General features: G+C 34.7%; 1 protein-coding gene across 1 annotated transcript in view; it reads left to right on the top strand.

The window, feature by feature from the left end:
- Nucleotides 1-18,925, top strand: part of LOC123284635 (ubiquitin carboxyl-terminal hydrolase 25-like) — a 95,986-nt gene that overhangs the window by 50,133 nt on the left and 26,928 nt on the right. The window contains exons 7-8 of the mRNA XM_070487734.1: nucleotides 9,796-9,958; nucleotides 18,636-18,722. Of these exons, the coding sequence (XP_070343835.1) occupies nucleotides 9,796-9,958; nucleotides 18,636-18,722 (250 nt within the window). The remainder of the gene's footprint in view (nucleotides 1-9,795; nucleotides 9,959-18,635; nucleotides 18,723-18,925) is intronic.

The following is an 18,925-nucleotide window of genomic DNA, read 5'->3' as shown; positions in this document are numbered from 1 at the left end:
TCACATAATTTCCCTTGGCACAGTATCAATAGTATATGTCTTTCTAAGTAATCTGAGATTACTGTATTGTAGGAGTTGTCTCAAAATGCTATGTTTAGCAAAGGCACATAATTTTTATTAGTAATACTTTTTAATGTTTTTAAATGATACTTCGGAAAGTACTTTTTAAGACGTTATTTTAAGATGGAAAGACAATTAAAATTCATTATTCTCTTTCATTGCAGTTAATAGTATTTAACACCAGTAATTTTAAATGAAAGCCAAAAATACATAAACTATCTTTAGACATTTTAGTTAGGCTTATTTTGTAAAGGATTTGGAGAAATTATAAAATTAGGTTTTGTCTTAAAGAAATAGATTGGAATGAAATAATTATCTTGAATATTATAAAACTTGACAGTACTTCAGCTTTGTTGAGAAATATTTGAATCATGAAATCCATGAGTTGGATTTCATATTTAAGGGGAATGATCTATTATGTAAAAAAGAGGTTATAAAACAGAATATATACTGTGTTACAAATATTATTTTAAAGAGTGTACTTTTTATGAATTTATAGTAGTATATAAATTTTAAAAACTCTGGAAGCTTATATACCAAATGGTATCAGTAGTTTTATATTATGTGTTTTCTCATTAAAAGAACATGTACTAATTAATTAGATAATAAACAGTAGAAATAACTTAAAAGTTAAGGGATTAAAACTATTCCTAATCTGTTACTAAGTTCAATGTATATGTTATATATTGTTTTAGATACTTATATTTGTCCAAATGGAAAAGAAAATAAGATACTGCTCTTTTTTATTCTTGGTCTTTTACATTTTAATGTACTTTTAAAATAGTATATATTTTATAAATACTTTTATTGTAGATAACATTACAGAGATTTGGCATAGTGTAATATGCTGTAAAATTTTACATAAAATTATACTCTGTAGAAGTAAAAAGTCATATTAATTTACTGTTGCTAAATGTTATTTTTTTGTTATGTGTAAGTTTTATAATTTACAGTTAACAGTGTCAAATGCAAAATAGGCAGTTAATAAGCACATATGTAAATCACATTGTATCAGTAAAAAGGAAATGTCAGGATTCTAGCTAAACATTTAGCAAAGATGTGTTTGTTTCTATGGGTTTTATTAAGGCTTGGAAGTCTAAATTCGAAAGGGAAAATGATGCAAATTATATGTCATGCTTAAAAGTAAATTTAACTACTTGTTCGTTACCCAAGTTCATATGACAAAATCTTGCCAAAAGAAAATCCTAGAATCATCTGACTGTGGTTATATTTCAATAGATATACTTTAATATGAATTCACACAATTGGAATACTACATTATTATGTATAATTAGATGAGATAAAGCCTATCTTTTTATATCTTACAATCCTGTGTTTAGGCATTCATAAATTTCATGGTAAAATTTTTTATGTTGAACATCTTGGAAGTGTAATTCTTAATATAATTACTCCTTAATGTCTGCATTGGATGTATTATATTATAGTTATCTCTTGGTTGTCATTGCTTAGATAGAGAACAAGTAGAGTATGGTTAGTTGAAATTTACTAATGAGCTACATTGGGACTGGTTTGTGTCTCTGGCATATTTCTTGTGAAAATGGCTTGCCTCGTGAAATGATTTTGAACTAGCTGGATAGAAGGTAGGGCTAGGTTCTAGTTAAAACCGTTACAAAAAACACATCTCCAACTATTTCAAGAAATATAGTAGACTAAGACACATTTTCTAGTGGAAACAACCAGAATTTTGTGTTGTTTCTGTTGGATATAAAATATTGTAAAATTTTACTGAAATCAGGGTGAAAGCAGGAACCCAAAGAAGTAAGTTCAGCACACTGAAAGTCAGTTTTTGACATGATAATATTTGCTTGTATATAAATTGGCTTATGTGTATAAACTTCAGTTATGATATCCTTGTTGAACGTGGAAGAAATAAGTCAAAGAACATTGTGTATGGTAAGGATCTTTAATAGGAGATCTTGCCCCTTATTAAGTTGTTTGTCAAAGGGTGACATATTCACAATAAGGGTAAATCAGAAGTATCCCCGTCTTTCAGAACTCCTAGAGCACTGCAAAGATGGTTACCTTGGCTCTGAAGGGTGCTGTTGGAGGTGATGAGACTTGCCCCTGAGAAGTTGTACCATGTTTTGCAGCTAATTTGTGTCACTTCAATGGTCCAATAAATACCGACTTGGGAATTTAGTTTTAAATGGTGTTGGATTTGTGTTGTCCATAGGTCCTGGCAGAATCAAAAATGCGTTCTCTCTCTAGGAAGTTGTCTTTATCCTTGGCCTCAAAGAATCCCCTTCAGTAACTTTAGAAGTTCTGCAAGTTCCACTAGTCAAAATTACCAAGCATAATTGGAAAAAAGTCACTGTGAGAATCAGCAAAAATAATAGGCAGCAAAAATGCACTCATGTGTTTAGATATGGTGATCGATAGAACTATACTTTAGCTTTTAAAGGAGACAAGAAATGCTTGAAAATATGCCCTGACGAATTTGAAAAAGAACTGAAAATATATTCTGAAAATGAAAACCAGAATTACTGTAGTAAAAAAAAATGTACAGGACCTAGGTTTAATAGCAGATTGGATGTAGTTAAAGGACATATTAGTAGACTGGAAGATATGTGAGGAGAAATTATCCAACTTCTAAGACAGCTAAAAGGATGGAAAATATGGAGAAGAAAGTGAGTAGGTCTAACACACATTAATTGGTGTTACACACGCGGAGAGGAGAGAGTGGGTTAGGCAAAATTTAAAGAGAGAATCACTGAGAATTTTTCAGAAGTGAAAAGATAACCTGTAATTTCATGAGGCCCAACAAATCGCAGTCAGGAAAATTAAAAGAAACCGTTACGCAGATTCATTATAGTGTTAGTCCAGAGCACTTAAGACTGAGAAAATCTTGGGCCAGCCCTGGTGGCCTAGGGGCTAATTTTGGTGTGCTCCTCTGTGGCGGCCTGAGTTCAGTTCCCAGCTGTGAACCTACATCACTCCTCTGTCAGTGGCCATGCTGTGGTGGAGGCTTACATACAAAAAGAAGAAGATTGGCGACAGACTTTAGCCCAGGGTGAATCTTCCACAGCAGAAAAGAAGGAAAAAAGGAAAAGACTAAGAAAATCTTAAAAGTTTTCAGAGAAGAAAGGTGGAATTATCCTAAAGTTAGTGACAAATGAAACAAATTGACGCAGCAATAAGACGCATGAAAATAATAAAATGGTTTTCAAAAATGAATGGAAAGAAAATAACTGCCAGAATTTTATACTCTGAAACTGTGTGGGGTAGTCTCACCAAGGCACTTTTCTTTGTGACTAAGGTTTCAAGGGTCTGAAAGACAAAGATTATTACTATCCCTCCTGTTTCCATGTTTCCTACACCCCTAGACGTGGGGTGCTTCTATTGCCTCCCCTGCCACAAAATCTGTGTGTCCCAGTAATTTTACCTTTTTTCCCAGTAATTTCCTACTTGTACCTGACTTTTCCTCCAGAAGGGCAGGTACAAGAGGAACAAAGACATTTTTATAAAATTAACACGGACTCGTTGTGCCTCCCACTTTGCCACTGTAGGGGAACTAGGTGAGCAGTGTACTCAACCAAATAGTGGTTATCTTCGCATTCTAAGACCACTCAGTTCAACACAGAAATCCAGGTATCTGAACTGGAGTTAAGTCTGGGAGCCTCCTGGAGGGTTTACCAACCAGGACGGCCTAGAGTTGCCCTTTGGAGAAAGAAAAGAGCATCATATCCAGGAATGGTTAGGGTAGAATTCTGAATTTTTAAGTTGGTCTCCATAACTCCTCTCATTTTCATTCTGATCATTACCTGGGAAGCAGCTGTGAGGGGGAGCTTCCCTAAGAATATGTGTGGAACAGGAGTAAGTGAGGGAGGCAATTACAGCCTTTTTAAAGTTGATTTATGAGGAGAATTCTAATGCTCAACAATACCAGTTGTCTGGATGATAGGGAGCATAGGAGGTCCATTGACTGCTTTGACTATCATTCCTTTTTGAGTGTTTTTTATGGTAAGAGGTACACCAGTGTCAGATTACAAGTGGTCTGGAATGGTTGAAAATATGAAGCATATTAGTTCTAAGGGCCAGAGTTGCCTGATCAGACTGGAACAGCACGAGTGTCACTTGAAAAAGTGTCAACAACACTGAAGTACCACTGATAGTCCTAAGAAGGATTGGGGCAGGAGGGGGCTGTTCAAAGGTTTGATATAGTCAGTCTGCCAGGAGTGGGCAGCCACACCCCATGCAATGTGGCCTCCTTCACCATGAGAGAAACAGGTCAACTTTTGGCAGGAGTCACATGTCTGACATGCAGTGGTAGCTTCTATGTTAGAAACAGAGAGTCCCTTAAATGGTACTTAGTATATGATTGTGGACATGTTGCTGTGGTGGATGTGATGATAGATTGAAGCAATGGTGGCGATCTGGGTAGTGCAAGCTCGAAAGTCATCTCATTAGAGAACAGGCACCGCTGTATATCCATCACAATGGCTAAAGTTAAAAAGACTGACAATACCAAGTGTTGAGCATGTAGAGCAACTGGAACTGTCATAGACTGTTGGTAGGAATGAATAATGGCATAACCACTTTGGGAAACTGGGAATTTCTAATGAATTTCAACACATACTGTGCTAGGACTTAGCATTTCCACTCCTAGGTGTGGACCCTTGAGAAAGGAGTGTAGAGTAGCTTTATTCATAATAACTAAAAACTGAGCGACGAAATATAAGAACAGAATAGTAAACAATGGGTGGTATATTCACACAATGGAATAGTAAGCAATATAATGGAAAACATTTTCCTGGTACTGGCAAAAATGTGGAGGAATCCTCAAAGCAAAATGCTGAGTGAAAGAAACTTGACATAAAAGAGTAACTGCTGTGTGATTCCGTTTACGTGATGTTTAAGGACGGGCAGAACTAATTTATGGTGATAGAAGTCAGGATGGTGATTATTGAGGGATGGAGAAGCCGGCACTGTTGGCTGAAAAAGGGCATGAGAGGCTTTGCTGGAATAATGGAAATTTTCTATATTTTCGTCTGTGGTGGTCACATGGGTGTATACATATCTAGAAAAATTTCACTGAACTGTCCATTTAAGATTTCTATATCTTATTATATGTAAATTATCCCTAAAGTACTCCTACCAAGAAAAAAAGAATATTTAGCTATGTTGATTAATAATCAATATAAAAAAATTATATTTCTATGCATAAGAAAGAATGAGAAAGTGAAATTTTAAAAGCTACCATTTAAAACACATAAAACTATTAAAGACCAGGAATAAATCTAATAAGAAATGTGCAAATACTCAAAGAAAATTGTTAAATATCATTGAGACACATTAATGAATATGTAATGATTGGAAATGTAGTCTATTTCACAAATTGGAGGACCGAACGTTGTAAAACTGATCAGTTCTCCTTAAATTGACTTAGAGTTTAGTGTGATCTAATCAAAATACCAATAGGTTTTTTTTTTTCTTTTAAGACTGGCACCTGTGCCAACATCTGTTGCCAATCTTTTTTTCCTTCCCCCAAAACCTCTAGTGCATGGTTGTATATTCTAGTTGTGGCATGTGGGACACCGTCTCAGCATGGCCTGATGAGTGGTGCCGTGTCCTTGCCCAGGATCCGAACTGGCGAAACCCTGGGCTGCTAAAGTGGAGCGCGGGAACTTAACCGCTCAGCCCCAGGCCAGGTCCCGCAATAGGTTTTTTTGAAGGCAGTCAACAAGATGATTCCCTCCACTCTCTTTCTCTCCTTCTCTCCCTCACTTCCTGCTTTTTTCTTTTCTTTTTGGATGATCTATACAGCTTAAATGATAATACTTGTTTTCCAGTGAGTATGCTGCTTCCCCAAAATGGACTTAGATAATCTAAAGTGGAATGTTTTCAAGATTACTGCTATAATTCGGTTTAAATAACAGTACAAAACAAAGTAAAACAAGCAAACCCTCCCCCCCCCCCCCAATCACTGCAATAAAATTTCACTGGGAAGGTGAACATTTACCCTAAGTTCTCTGAACATTCAGTATGGGAGAAAAAGAGACACAAAACATTTTGTCGTCTTTTTCTATTGCTGAATGCCATGGTCATGACCAGTGTTGGGAAGATAAGAAAGCAGGTGATGTGTAGGGGGTTTGGTTTTTGATTGTGGCTTTTGGGGTTGCCTCTCTGGGCATTTTGTTATGAGCTGTTTCTGAGCTCTCTGAGATTTGCATTGTTTTTTGTTTTTCCTTTTTTTCTCTCTCTCTCCTGGCAGCTTTAATGCCTAGAATATAGTTATTGCATACTCTTTACTAGTTTAAAGCCTGGCTGGTATCACTGGCTTTAGTCTGGTGAGTCCAGGGAAGGGACCCTTATGTAGAAATTGGCGTTATAGAAAGTTTATGTTCATTAAACCAGTACTGGACTATAGAAGGGGTCAAGGGCTTGGGAATAGAGTAATATTTAGCTGGAGATGGGCTTTAGCTAAAAAATAAGAGAGGTATAGCATCATCTAACATCTTAATCATCCATTTACTTTAAACACTCGTTTAGCCCCTATATTTATCATGTAAGCTCTAGCGAAGAAACAGATGTGTGTTTCTACCCTCCACATGCTAATGGGAGAGACTGAGTAATTAATAAATATTTTTGGTGCAGTGTAATAGATGTGTTTGTAAAGTCCTTCATGATCCTGGAGGAGGCGGTAGGAGGAAACCCACTGAAGCATGTTGTAAGTCCCCGGTGATACAAAACTGAATGAGTTGTAAGCTCTAAATCAAGGAGATCACAAAGTCATGGCATTCTTTCATCCACTGTCTTTTAGTACCATAATTTCACCATATGGTGTGGCTAAGGAATTTATAATAAACCTATTTCTTGAACACCTATACTTTTGTGATAATGAATGATATTTACCATATGACAGAATTGAGTTATATGAATAATTATATATATGTACACATAATACACACAAAATATAATTTAGGAAATGGATATTCTTTTATTTTTGTATCTTAGGTAACTTTGAGCAGCAATGAGCATGTATCTCTTGAGTCCTAATCAAACAGTTATTACAGTTTGTACCTAATTTTACCTCTGTAAAAAAGGGTACATAGGAATGCTGGGGAGATGGTATCTTCAATTTATATCCTTGACCTTCTTTCCCTTCCCACTTGCTTTGAGGAATAGTATAACAAACAGTACAGGCAAGCTACTTGGTCCTAGGAAGTACATTTGAGGCCATACGTTCTCCCAGTCCTACGGGGAGAGATTAGGCAAGGGAACCAAAAAGTTGACGTAAGTTAGCTCATGCCATTAATGTAATGTTTAACGTACAAATTTGTGTGTAAACATACAAATCAAGAGGTGTATTTTCTGTGTAGGAGGGGGCAGAAAAGGAGGGTGAGGGAATTGATTGCATCAAAACATTAAAAAAAACCTTCCTGGATTTTAGTAATCTTAACCAGATCTAGAATAAGAAGAATATCATTATCTCAGGGCAGTCTGGATTGTAGATTTGGGTTGGGTCGTTGACATTTGTGGGCAATATGAGACCTAGTTTAAGTCAATCTGGTCTTGAGGCTGAATTTCCTTTTGTTATTACTTCGTGTGACTCATATATGCATTTTAATTTTTGCAGATTGGGTGTATTTTGTAGAAATTAGGTATTCTCATGTTTTTCATAACAAATGTCTATGTGACCCATTGCCTGGTCGTTATGATGGATGTGATCTGGTCTGTTGACATTATTAAGGGTTCATTTCTTAGTGGTATTTTATTATAATAGTAGGTTAAAAATATGTAATGGTAGAGGTTTATCCACCAGGAGATTCAGGATTGAGTGTAGTTTTCCTAGACTTTTGACCAGTTTATACTTTTACAGTATGTTGTAGAATCCTCCTTTTAAATGGTGATTGTACATGCCCGCAGGTGCTGGTCAATTGCCGGATGCCTCTTCTCTCTCTTGTGTATGACCTCTGGCACTAATTCTTCTTTCCTGTTTGTGGTATTGTTGCTTCTTCCCCCAGAACTCATTGCTTGTTTTTGTTCATTCATCTTGAATTGCCAAGATACAAATAAGATCCCTTTATTTAAACTTCTAAATGTACATGTGCATTACAAAAGGAACAAAACTTTCAAATGAAAACACTCCCGTTTGTGAAAGTCAATAAGAAATTAAATATACCTTTCTATATACAGCAGTCTTTGTGTTACATATACGTTTTGCATACTGTTAACTTTTCTCTTTTGAGCATAACCTAGTTGCTTTGTACATAATCCACTGTATTATTGCTATTGTTTTGTATTATCCTGAACTGTGCAGTTGAACAGTAGGAAGCCTCTCAAGTTGGCTCTGACTTTTTATCTTCCCTTAGGTTCTTGAAAACTTGCTTTCTGGCCACAGTGGGATGTTCTAGATAAATTCTGATTTTCTTCTGACCCAATTTATCTACCTAAATACCTTCCAAGAAATTCTGGTATACTTTAGTAGTAAATAGTTTAAGAGAAAAAGCCCAGGGGTGGAGGGCGCATGTGAGAGTTAGTTTTGGGGCAGAGAATACTGCTGCTAATGATGGATCACACTTAAAAGTGACAGAGGTGTAACCTGTTTATTTTTAAGTATATAAGGTTACTTTGACCTTTACATTTTAACAACTGTTGTTGTTACTTACTTTCTTTTAGTATGTGGTTTCGTTGTGTCCCAAAGAAAGACTTTATTCTATTTTCACGTAAGTTATTTTAAGTAATGATGATTTGGAGTCCTATTACATTGTGTCTAATGTCATGTTGCAAATACTGCAGTGAGAGCTAATACAACAATTCACTTTTTCCCCATCATTAAGAAACATAGCTATATTATTTTGACATTGATCTAGTCAGGCAAAATCTTGAGCATAAAGATGATGTAGCATGAATGAGATTATCTCAGGAAGCCAAAAAATTGGAAAAACTCATTCTTGCTGAGGTTTTTGTAATTAACATAAAATGGGTTAAGACACCTGAATATTACTTAAGGCTTATTTAGAACACTAAGTAACACATGTCTTGAGCAGGCAGTTTTCCAGCATGTAATTTCTTGCTTAAGAGCAAGAAAAACGTCATTGAGCCAAGTAGCATTACTCTTGCTGCGTTTAGATATATTTAAGATATTCTGTAGGCTGAGTTTATTTTCAGGAGGTTAGCCTTTTATTATTCTGACGTGTAGATATTTGTTTCACTAGATTTTTCGCTAGGCAAACTTTTGGGTGAAGAAGTGAACACTAAGTATTCTCTGCCTTTATTTAACTGTCATAGAGTCATAGATATCTAGAACTGAAAAGAATCCCAGAGTTTACGTTATTTAACATTTTTTATAGGCAAGGAAATTAATGGTCAGAGGAGTAAAAGTGTAGTTTGTCCAGTTTTTGATGTTTTCTTGATGACTCAAAGTAATTGTTATAAAAACGAGTCATTATGTTATATTTTAAATATATACTTTAATAAAGTGATTACTCAGAAAACTTGTCTAGGTGCTATATTCCTGTCTTTTTGTGTTTGAAATTTCATTTTTCTGAGGAAAACTGCATGTCTCTTGATCTGTTGGCATTGCCGCTGCTATATTCTTAAAGAAAGCTAACCTCTACTTGAGTAAAGTTGGCATTAAATATTACTTCCTCAAATACGTTATCCAGAGCTTAAGTAATTAAAATAGTTAGTTTGTGATATGCTATTTCCTACGGTACAGCACTAGATTAATACTTTATTTTTTTTTTCATCATTTTCTCCCCATGGCTTAAGAGTTCTTGAAGCCAGCATAGCGGAAAATAAAGCCTGTTTGAAGAGGACACCTGCGGAGGTTTGGAGGGATTCTCGAAACCCTTACGATAGAAAAAGGCAGGACAAAGCTCCTGTTGGACTAAAGAATGTGGGTAATACTTGCTGGTTTAGTGCTGTTATTCAGGTAAGGGTCTTTTTGCAGATCTTATTTGGTGGGCACGATAGCAATAGAAACTGGCTTGGGGTTGTGTTTCTTTTAAGTTGTATACTTGAAACATAACTGCAGGCTAAGTTTTAATATGCCTTTCTATCTAATAAACTAGTTTGGGGATTGCAGTATTCCCCACCCCACTCTGTTCCTTCTCCCGGTATGGAGTTTTAACACTAGAGTACTATCTGTGCTTTATTTGAAATTATTTTGAATTAATTTCTCCTCCTTCCCGGCTAAGAATTGTTGTCAGAATGTAAAGAAAATATTTTTGTATGTCTTGCAAATTAAGGGAAGGATGTAACCAAGATGTGAAATTAGAACTGCTTTTTTTGTGATTAGATTGATTTGTATATAATGGAAAGTGTTATTCATAGAATTATAGTCATTTAAATACTATTTTTAATACAAGGAAGCATTTCATTTGAGGAGGGTATAGATTGGCAGATAATTCTCAATGTATAGGTGAAAATGATGTAAAGAATAAATATTGATGAATCAAGAATAACACATGTTCCTTCTAACTTGGGAAGCCCTTAATGGAATGTTTTTTGAGCCCCTTATTCTAAAATGAAAAATCTTTGTATGCATAGATATCTGTCCTCTTCTCAATTTTAACTAATTTTCTTTTCTTTTTTTTCTTACTCTTTTATGTGATGACTATTGTCATAATTCTTTACCATTCTCAGTTAGACATTAATAAGGTTATTAGATTGCAAAACCTTAACAATCTCCTTAATCTATGAATAATAACCCTTTAGGAAAATTAATATTTATGTTTATTTTGCTAATACAGTAGAATTGTAGCTTATTAATTAGTGTTCCTGATGAGTACTTTTTAAATCATTAGATGTAGGGGCCGGCCCAGTGGCACAATGGTTAAGTGCGCATGTTCTGCTTCTCGGCGGCCCAGGCTTCGCCGGTTTGGATCCCGGGTGCAGACATGGCACCACTTGGCAAAAGCCATGCTGTGGTAGGCGTCCCACATGTAAAGTAGAAGAAGATGGGCATGGATGTCAGCCTTCCTCAGCAAAAAGAGAAGGATTGGCAGTAGTTAGCTCAGGGCTAACCTTCCTCAAAATCAATCAATCAATCAATCAATAAATAATAAAATCATTGGATGTCTATGCCACTTCTTTTTATATTAAAAATATCTCTTCATTTGTAGCTTTCCAAACCTGTATGTATGACAGTGTAAATTTTCATGTGATATTAAAGCAGCTAACTTGGTTATGCAGTTCATTTTCTATAAGGTTAATTGTGTTCTGTAGGATATTAATTTGTAATTTTACCATTTTTTCCACTTCAGTGTAATAAATTTCAACCTTTTCCCCCACTTTTTTTGCTTCTGGCACATGATACCATGCAATTTGAATTCCTTTAGCTTTCTGGATTTATGCCTCACTCTTCAATATACTATGGTAAACACTAGTTAGCATGTAGTATGTATGTATATTTCTTTTCCAAGCTATTGAAATATTAAGGAATACCTGGATTAACCTAAATCTGTAATAATAGCTTTGTTCCTAGGCTTGATTACACATGAATTATTCACTTACATCCCAACAATATCTAACATTTTCTTTGCTATCTTAGAGTCTCTTCGATCTTCCTGATAGGCTATCTTGCTTTACTTTACTTGCACTATTAGTAAGGGGTTTTACATTTCACTGTCCAATCTAAATTTTATAATTTAGACATCATTTTAAAATATGAAGCTCACTATGAAGGCTGTGATCTGAGTGTTCATGAATAAGCTTCGCTGCCTCTATTTGGACAAGTGGATGCTATCTCTGCACTATTATGGCCAATAAGTGAGGCTCATTGATTAGACGCTTCTCTTAGAAAACTTTAAGAAGAAAGAAAGTACTTGGAAATAATCAATATTTGTTTGTTAGAAGAGGAGTTCTTTATTTTTCCTGTTTGAAATAACTAAATTACTATTAATAGGTATGGGGATCATAACTTATCATTTTCATAGGTTAAACTCCTCTCATATCTTAATTCAAATTTGAATCAGTTGTTTATCTATTTCTATCTTAAGTGTTATTTGCTGACCTTAGATTTTGCTTTACATTTCAAATTTTTGGTGTTTTTTTGGTAGAGAGCAGAATGAACTAGAAAAATCGCTTGTTTTCAAAATTTGAAGTAATTTTACTAATTTTTAAGTTTTATCTTAGATGAGTGGCTACTTAACTGGTAGCATGGCTTTACCACACTCCTAACATAGGCAAGTATAAGGTTTTCGGAATTACTTATTTTTTCTTTTGGAGAGATTTAGACACCTAGGAGAAGTAACCTCTAACTTTAAAAAATTTGAGTTATAGTGAATTATTAAGATATTGACTTGGGGATTTGGAAAAAAATGTTAAGCGTCAAATTTTGGAAAATTGTGGACGGGAAAAAATTTGTCTGAAGATCACTTCGTGGTTTTTTTTTTTCCTTACTATAATTATTCTATTTTAAGTAGTTTTTTATTTTCATCTCTAGTAATGAAAACTTTTTGTTTTTTCATTTTCTGACATTATTCCTTAATTCCATAGACATAATCTGAGATATAACAGTTTATCATCATAATTGGAACTTCTCACTTATGAAAGAAAAGTTGGGCAGGAAGTCTGTATTAGTGTTGGAAGTGTTTTATTATATTTTCCAAAGTGAGTTGGAGCTTGTTCAAACTGTGACGTAAATGTACTATAAAGTTTCAATTACAAAATTTCTCAGGGATGGAATTTACTTAGTTGGCAGGACTTGCAGGAAGCAACTGGGATTCTTTTCCTTCTAAGTATATCTACCAATTATAGAAGGTTACTGAGATTATAAACTGCTAACTTTGGAGTAGGTAGTGGGAGTAGGCTACAAAAGGTAGAGCTTTATTGTACTTGTTCTTTTAGCTATTGGGACCGATAATTTGGGAGAAAAGTGGTAGAGTATCAGAAAGGGATTATAAGAGGCAAAGAGAAGATTTTACAGAGAATAGCTTAAATAGTCTTTTGGATGCTAGCAATATTAGCCTGACTGTCTTTAGATTGAGCATCGACCCCTTATCTAGTCAGGACTGTTTTAATCCTGTTCAAATGAATTTTTATGTAAAAAGTACTAAGTGGGGCTACTTTCTCCACTAGGGTATCCGTGAGTGAGGTAGTTATTTAGAGGTATGTATTCTCCTCTCTCTCTAGTTTGGAGTGTAATCCGTAGATTCTCAGGATGATCCTTAGCACCTTTCCTATTTGGATGCTTCTGAGATGCTCAGAAGTAAGGTGCTCATGCTTCTCAGTTTGCCTGGTACAGTCCAGTTTATTCCTCTTGTAGATCCACTAGTGCCTATTAATTAGTCATAAAGCCCTCTTTCATCCTTGGATAATGAAGGATATGGTCACCCTACTCATAAATCATGTAACTACAGGTTGACTAAAATACAAGCATCCTGAGGGCAGAGAACATATCTTCTAGGTTATTGTTCTATACCAGTATACAGTACAGTGTCTGACACATTGGAGGAGCCTTTTAAGTAATTATTGAATGAGTGAGTGAATGAACCAAAAAGGACCATATATTATTTATGGTGGAATTGAAGACTTTAATTGCTTCTATCACCCTAATGCTGTATGGGATTGAAAAGATGTGGCAAGTTTTCAAAAAATCTCAAGATATCATTTAACATGTTTATTCACATTACTTGCTCTTATCTCTTTAATCTTCATCAAAGAACGTAAGTACATAGTTCAAACAGAAAACCAAAACCCCATAGCAATAAAAGGCTTACAGTGAAAAACAACAGTAATCAGCCTCAATCCTCCCTATCTCATACTCCTTAAAGGCACCTACAGCCACTTCTAGCTGTTTCTCCTATCTCATTTTTCTAAATGACATGCCTTCCTGCTGAGAAGAATGAGGATTTAGCTCTTTCATTTCAGCTACCTAGAATTGCCTTTCCTTTCATCTCCCAACATAACTTATATTACAAGTTAAAAATAGTCAGTAGTGTTGATGTTTTCTGTGACTTTATATATTACACTGATTTACTACGACTACCCCTTTGAAATCTTTTGTTTTCCTGGAATTGTCAATTGCCATTATTTTTCCTTTCTGTTTTCTATATACTTGTTCTTAAAACTTTCTATATGCTCCAACATCTCTGTTACGGTCTTATCAATAATATGTTTTATTTGCTCGAACATATTAGATCCATTTTTAGGGGGGTTGGGGGAGTACAGAAGATTGCCCTGCCTCAAATCCAGACTGGATTGTGATTCTTTTTGTTTTAAGCACTGTTGCTGGCTTTCCAGAAGCAGGTCTAGAGAAAGGGGATCCGGGAAGGGTCGATTGGGGCTCAGTTGGCGAGTTTTTACTTAATCCTCCTGTGTGTAGCCCAGAATCTCATGGCCTCTCCTACCATGGCACACACTGCGACTGATTTTCCTGAACCTCAGTCACTTAAGTTCAGTTATATCCAAAGACTAAACTTTCTGTATCCCACGCACGGAGGGAGTAGTTGTCTGATCTTCTGGGTCTGGGAAGGACAGAGGGACTTAATTGCTCTGTATCGAGACTTTCATCTTGTAATCAGGCCATCTACATTTAGTCCCTACCTTACCTTGAAACTTACGTGGTACCATTTCATTTTTTTTTAAATCTACCAAGGAGAATTTATCTTGCTTCTCCTTGGTATCCTCCATTACAGACAGTTGATACCTTCCTTTGCTCTCTTGTCATTATTCTTTTTGTTTTCCACAAATTGTTTGAATTCGCATCTCTCATAGCTCTCTGCTGTTAGCAGGAGTTTAGCCAAAGTCCATTTCGGCAAGTGCTCTTCAGCATTCACATTTTAGCTTTAGACTGAATGAAAGGATACTTGTTTTCAGTGTGCATCAATCATAAGCACAATTTAGGCAGTAGTGATATTTACCCTTTCCCATCCCTTTTGGAGGAATATGTTGACCACTACTATTATGACTGTGATTTAGAGTACAGAGTGTTTTGGACTTAAAAAAGTTAATCTCTATGATTTGTGTGATGGTCACAAGTTCTACTTCGGGTGATAACTTGTTAGGTTGTTCTAGACCATCTTATTGATCATATTTTCCTGGACTGCAAAACAAAACAAAACGAAAACAAAAACAGCTTTTTGAAGACATCACATAACCCTAAAGCAGTGAATAATTTTGAGGCTAAGCTTTGAGAAAACAAGATGTTCAGAGAGTAAGCTTCACATTTTGGGCTGATTTTATTCTCGAGGCAATTCCAGAAATAGTTCTGAATGGCTGCGAAGCTAAGCAAAGTTTTGCACAGATTTAGAGCCCTAGTAAACACCTCAGACTTTCAGTTAGAATTATAAAGGGCTAGAACCTAGGATTAACTGAGACCCGAAAATAAAGCGTGCTTTATAGTTTCTGAATTCCACCTTCATCTCAGAATTGATTGGATGAAATTGATCTTGGATTGCAAATAGCCTCACTCTTTCTTCCTGCCAGAAGCAAATGTAAATTCTTTTGGAAGATAATATCATCATTGAATTTTCTCCAGTTTGTCGTGTATAATGTCTAGCACTCACATCAGCTGTAATCAGTCATATCAGCAAATAAGATGTGTCTAAAAATTAATAGAAAATAATGGGCAATAGAAATATGCCTACAGGAAAACCTGAAAATTGAATTGATATAACTATTAATATGCTCAACAAATTAAAAACCAGAATGAGGATTTTTTTTTTATTGAGGTCTAACTGGCTTTTAACATTGTGTAAATTTCAGGTGTACATTATTATATTTCAGTTTTTGTATAGATTGCATTGTGCTCACCACCAATAGTCTAGTTTTTATCCATCACCATTCACATGTGCCCCTTTACCCATTTTGCCTGCCCCCATCCGCTTTTCCTCTGGTAACCGCTAATCTGTTCTCCTTATCTATGTGTGTGTTTGTTTCAGATTGAGAATTTTGATAGAAAACTAAAAACTATTAAAAAAAATAGAAATTTTAGAACTGAAAAATATAACAAAGTCACAAAATCAATGGATGAATTATAGCAGCATATTAGAAACAGCTGAAGAGAGAGTCAGCTAGACAGTTGGTCTGAAGAACATTTTCAGATTAAAGCCATGAAATGCAGATAAGAGCATATAAGAGATTTTTAACATGGTGAATAGTACTAACATAGTGTATGTGTGGTTCAAGGGAGAGTAAAAAGAGAATAGGGCAAAAGTAATATTTGAAGAAATGACTGAGAGTGTTCAAAACCTAATGAAAGAGATTGAGCTACAGATTCAGGAAGGAATAGGAATCAAGTAGTATGGACATAAAGAATACTGTGACAAGGCATATAATAAAACGGAAAAAACTATAGACAAAGAGAAAATCCTAAAAGTAGCCAGTTGGAAAAGGTATATATCACCTCTATGAAGGAGCAAAAATAAATCTAACAGCTGACTTCTCAACAGAAATGCGATCTTTAAAGTGCTGGAAATACTAACTGGCCATATAGAATTCTAGAACTAGCAAAAATATTACAAAAATGAAGTAAAAACAATTTTCATTTTAGCAGATGGTGAAATAATTCACCACCAGCAGACCTACACCAGATGAAATTCTACTGGGTGTTCAGGAAGCAGGAAAATGTTCTCCAGCGGGAACTCAGAGCACAGAAATAGGACTGGGATTCTCCTAATTTGTCCATATTCTCTTTCCAATTTAAATTCCTCATAAGAACAGCCCATACTTTGCCCCCCTTACTTATATCTCATTTCTTCAGTACTTATTACTGCTGTTCTTCTCCCATTCTACTGAAAAGATGGTTTTCTAATTGACGAATCCAAGGGTTGTTTTTCCTGCCCTTACTTTACTGGAATGTGGCAACCTTTGAGAGTAATGCTCATCTTGTCCTTCTTAAAATTTGCCGGTATTCTTTGATGTGCTTCAGAATCGTCTGTGGTACTTTGTGTCTTTGTTGACACAGGTTCCTTTTAAAGCTCCACTGTTATTCTGATACACAGCTATATGTGAAAGCCCTTGGTTTCTCTACTCCTTTTTCTTCTGTGATCTCATACTCTCCATTTCCCTTACTATTCTTATTTTGTCTTTCTCATCGTTCCTCTGGCTTTTAAATGATTCTTTTTCCCTAGGATTCTGAGCTTGGTCTACTATTATTGTATTCACATTTTTTCTGATTTATAACGTCTATACTCATTGTTTTAACTTGTAATCACAAGATTGTGATCAGGGCAGAGACTTAATATATTTTATTCTCTTTTGCCTGTCTTCCTTGTGTCTGGCCATGTAGTGAGTGCTCCATAAATATTTGCTAAATGAATAAATAAATGAATTATCTCATGTTCATATTGTTGCATTAAGAAATACTTCCAGATCGCAAGATAACCAAAATATTTTCCTACAGTTCCTGTTATCAGCTTTATGGTTTTACCTTTCATATTTAGGCCTTTAATCCACATCTATATCTATATATCTATATCTGACTCTATTTCTTATATATACTAGGCCAATTTTCCAAACACCCACCTACTAAACAAAACTTTGTTTTTATTTGTAGTGCCACCTTTATCTATGTGTTAGTCAAGTTGGCTAACCCATCTTTACTAAGATTTAATACATCATTGCCTCCTGTCCAGTGATTTTCAAACTTTATCAACTGTGATTCTCAGAAAGGAAGACAGTCTACATTGTAAAACACTTTACATGTACACATGTATATAAAATCTATACAAGAAAAATTTTACAAACAGTATCCTGTGGTGAATTTACAGTGTATGATATGTTCTGATGTTTTCCATTGCATTTTATTTCATGTTTTAAACATGTTCATCGTGATAACATTAATGGATTATAAGTTATAGTTTAAAAAACAGCTCCAGGAAACCTTCCCACGGACGTCTTTCATATGCTCTCGTTATGCTCTGTATGATCTGAATTAGAGTATCTTGGAATCATATTTCTATTGCTATAATTATATGTGTGTCTCCTTCTAGGTTGTGTGTCTCCTTGAGTACAGAGATAATATGTAATTTCTTTGCTGTGCTATCACTGAGCATCTGATTTATTTATTTATAAATAAATTTGTTTATTTTAAATGAATTAGAATTATTTACAAAATAAATTATTTATCATTATATTATAACAGATAATATAATAAATAATATAATATATTATAATAAATAATATAATATATTATAATATAATATACAATAATATTATTATTAAATAAATTTAAATTATTATAAGTTTATTTGTGCTATATCCTTGTAGAATTGATACGTCTAGATAACTCATAGTGAACATAACGTGTCTGAAAAGTTGTAGACTTTACATTTGTTTATCTTCTATTTTGAGGAAACTGTTAAGCACGTAGTAATATAAAGAAAGCTTTAGTAATAAAATATGGTGTGGGTTTTATTTTTGCATTGTCCATGTATACTTTTCTGCTTTGCAACACAATAAATATTGTTAATGATCAAGAATAGTATGTTAAGGTATAAGAAATTTGACTTTTTCTTGGGGAGAAAATAGTCTTATGCTAATTGCATCTGTTCTGTGTATAAGCAGTATAATTGTCAAAAACAAATCTCTAAGACCCGTCATATTTTTATGGTTTTGTTAATAGAATTTTCCCTTCGTTATCTTAAATTGTTGTTCTTTTTCAGTCATTATTCAATCTTTTGGACTTTAGAAGATTAGTCCTGAATTATAAGCCTCCATCACATGCTCAAGATTTACCCCGAAACCAAAAGGTAAAATACAAAAAGATTTTTAAGCAGAGCATGTATGATATGGTCTTCCTGTATTATCTGTGCTTGTTTTAGGAGCACTTGCCCCGTCAAGTGTGAAACAGTGTCAAACTTGAAGGTCAACCCATTAATCTCACTTTAGTAATTGCTTTTTTCCTTCCTTTTGAGTTGTCAAATTTCGGTAAACTTTATAGCTTACAATTTAC

This window comes from Equus asinus, chromosome 17 (genome assembly GCF_041296235.1).
Source record: "Equus asinus isolate D_3611 breed Donkey chromosome 17, EquAss-T2T_v2, whole genome shotgun sequence".
Lineage (NCBI taxonomy): Eukaryota > Metazoa > Chordata > Mammalia > Perissodactyla > Equidae > Equus > Equus asinus.
Note: the sequence above shows the minus strand (reverse complement) of the source record. Positions and strands in the feature narration are given on the sequence as shown.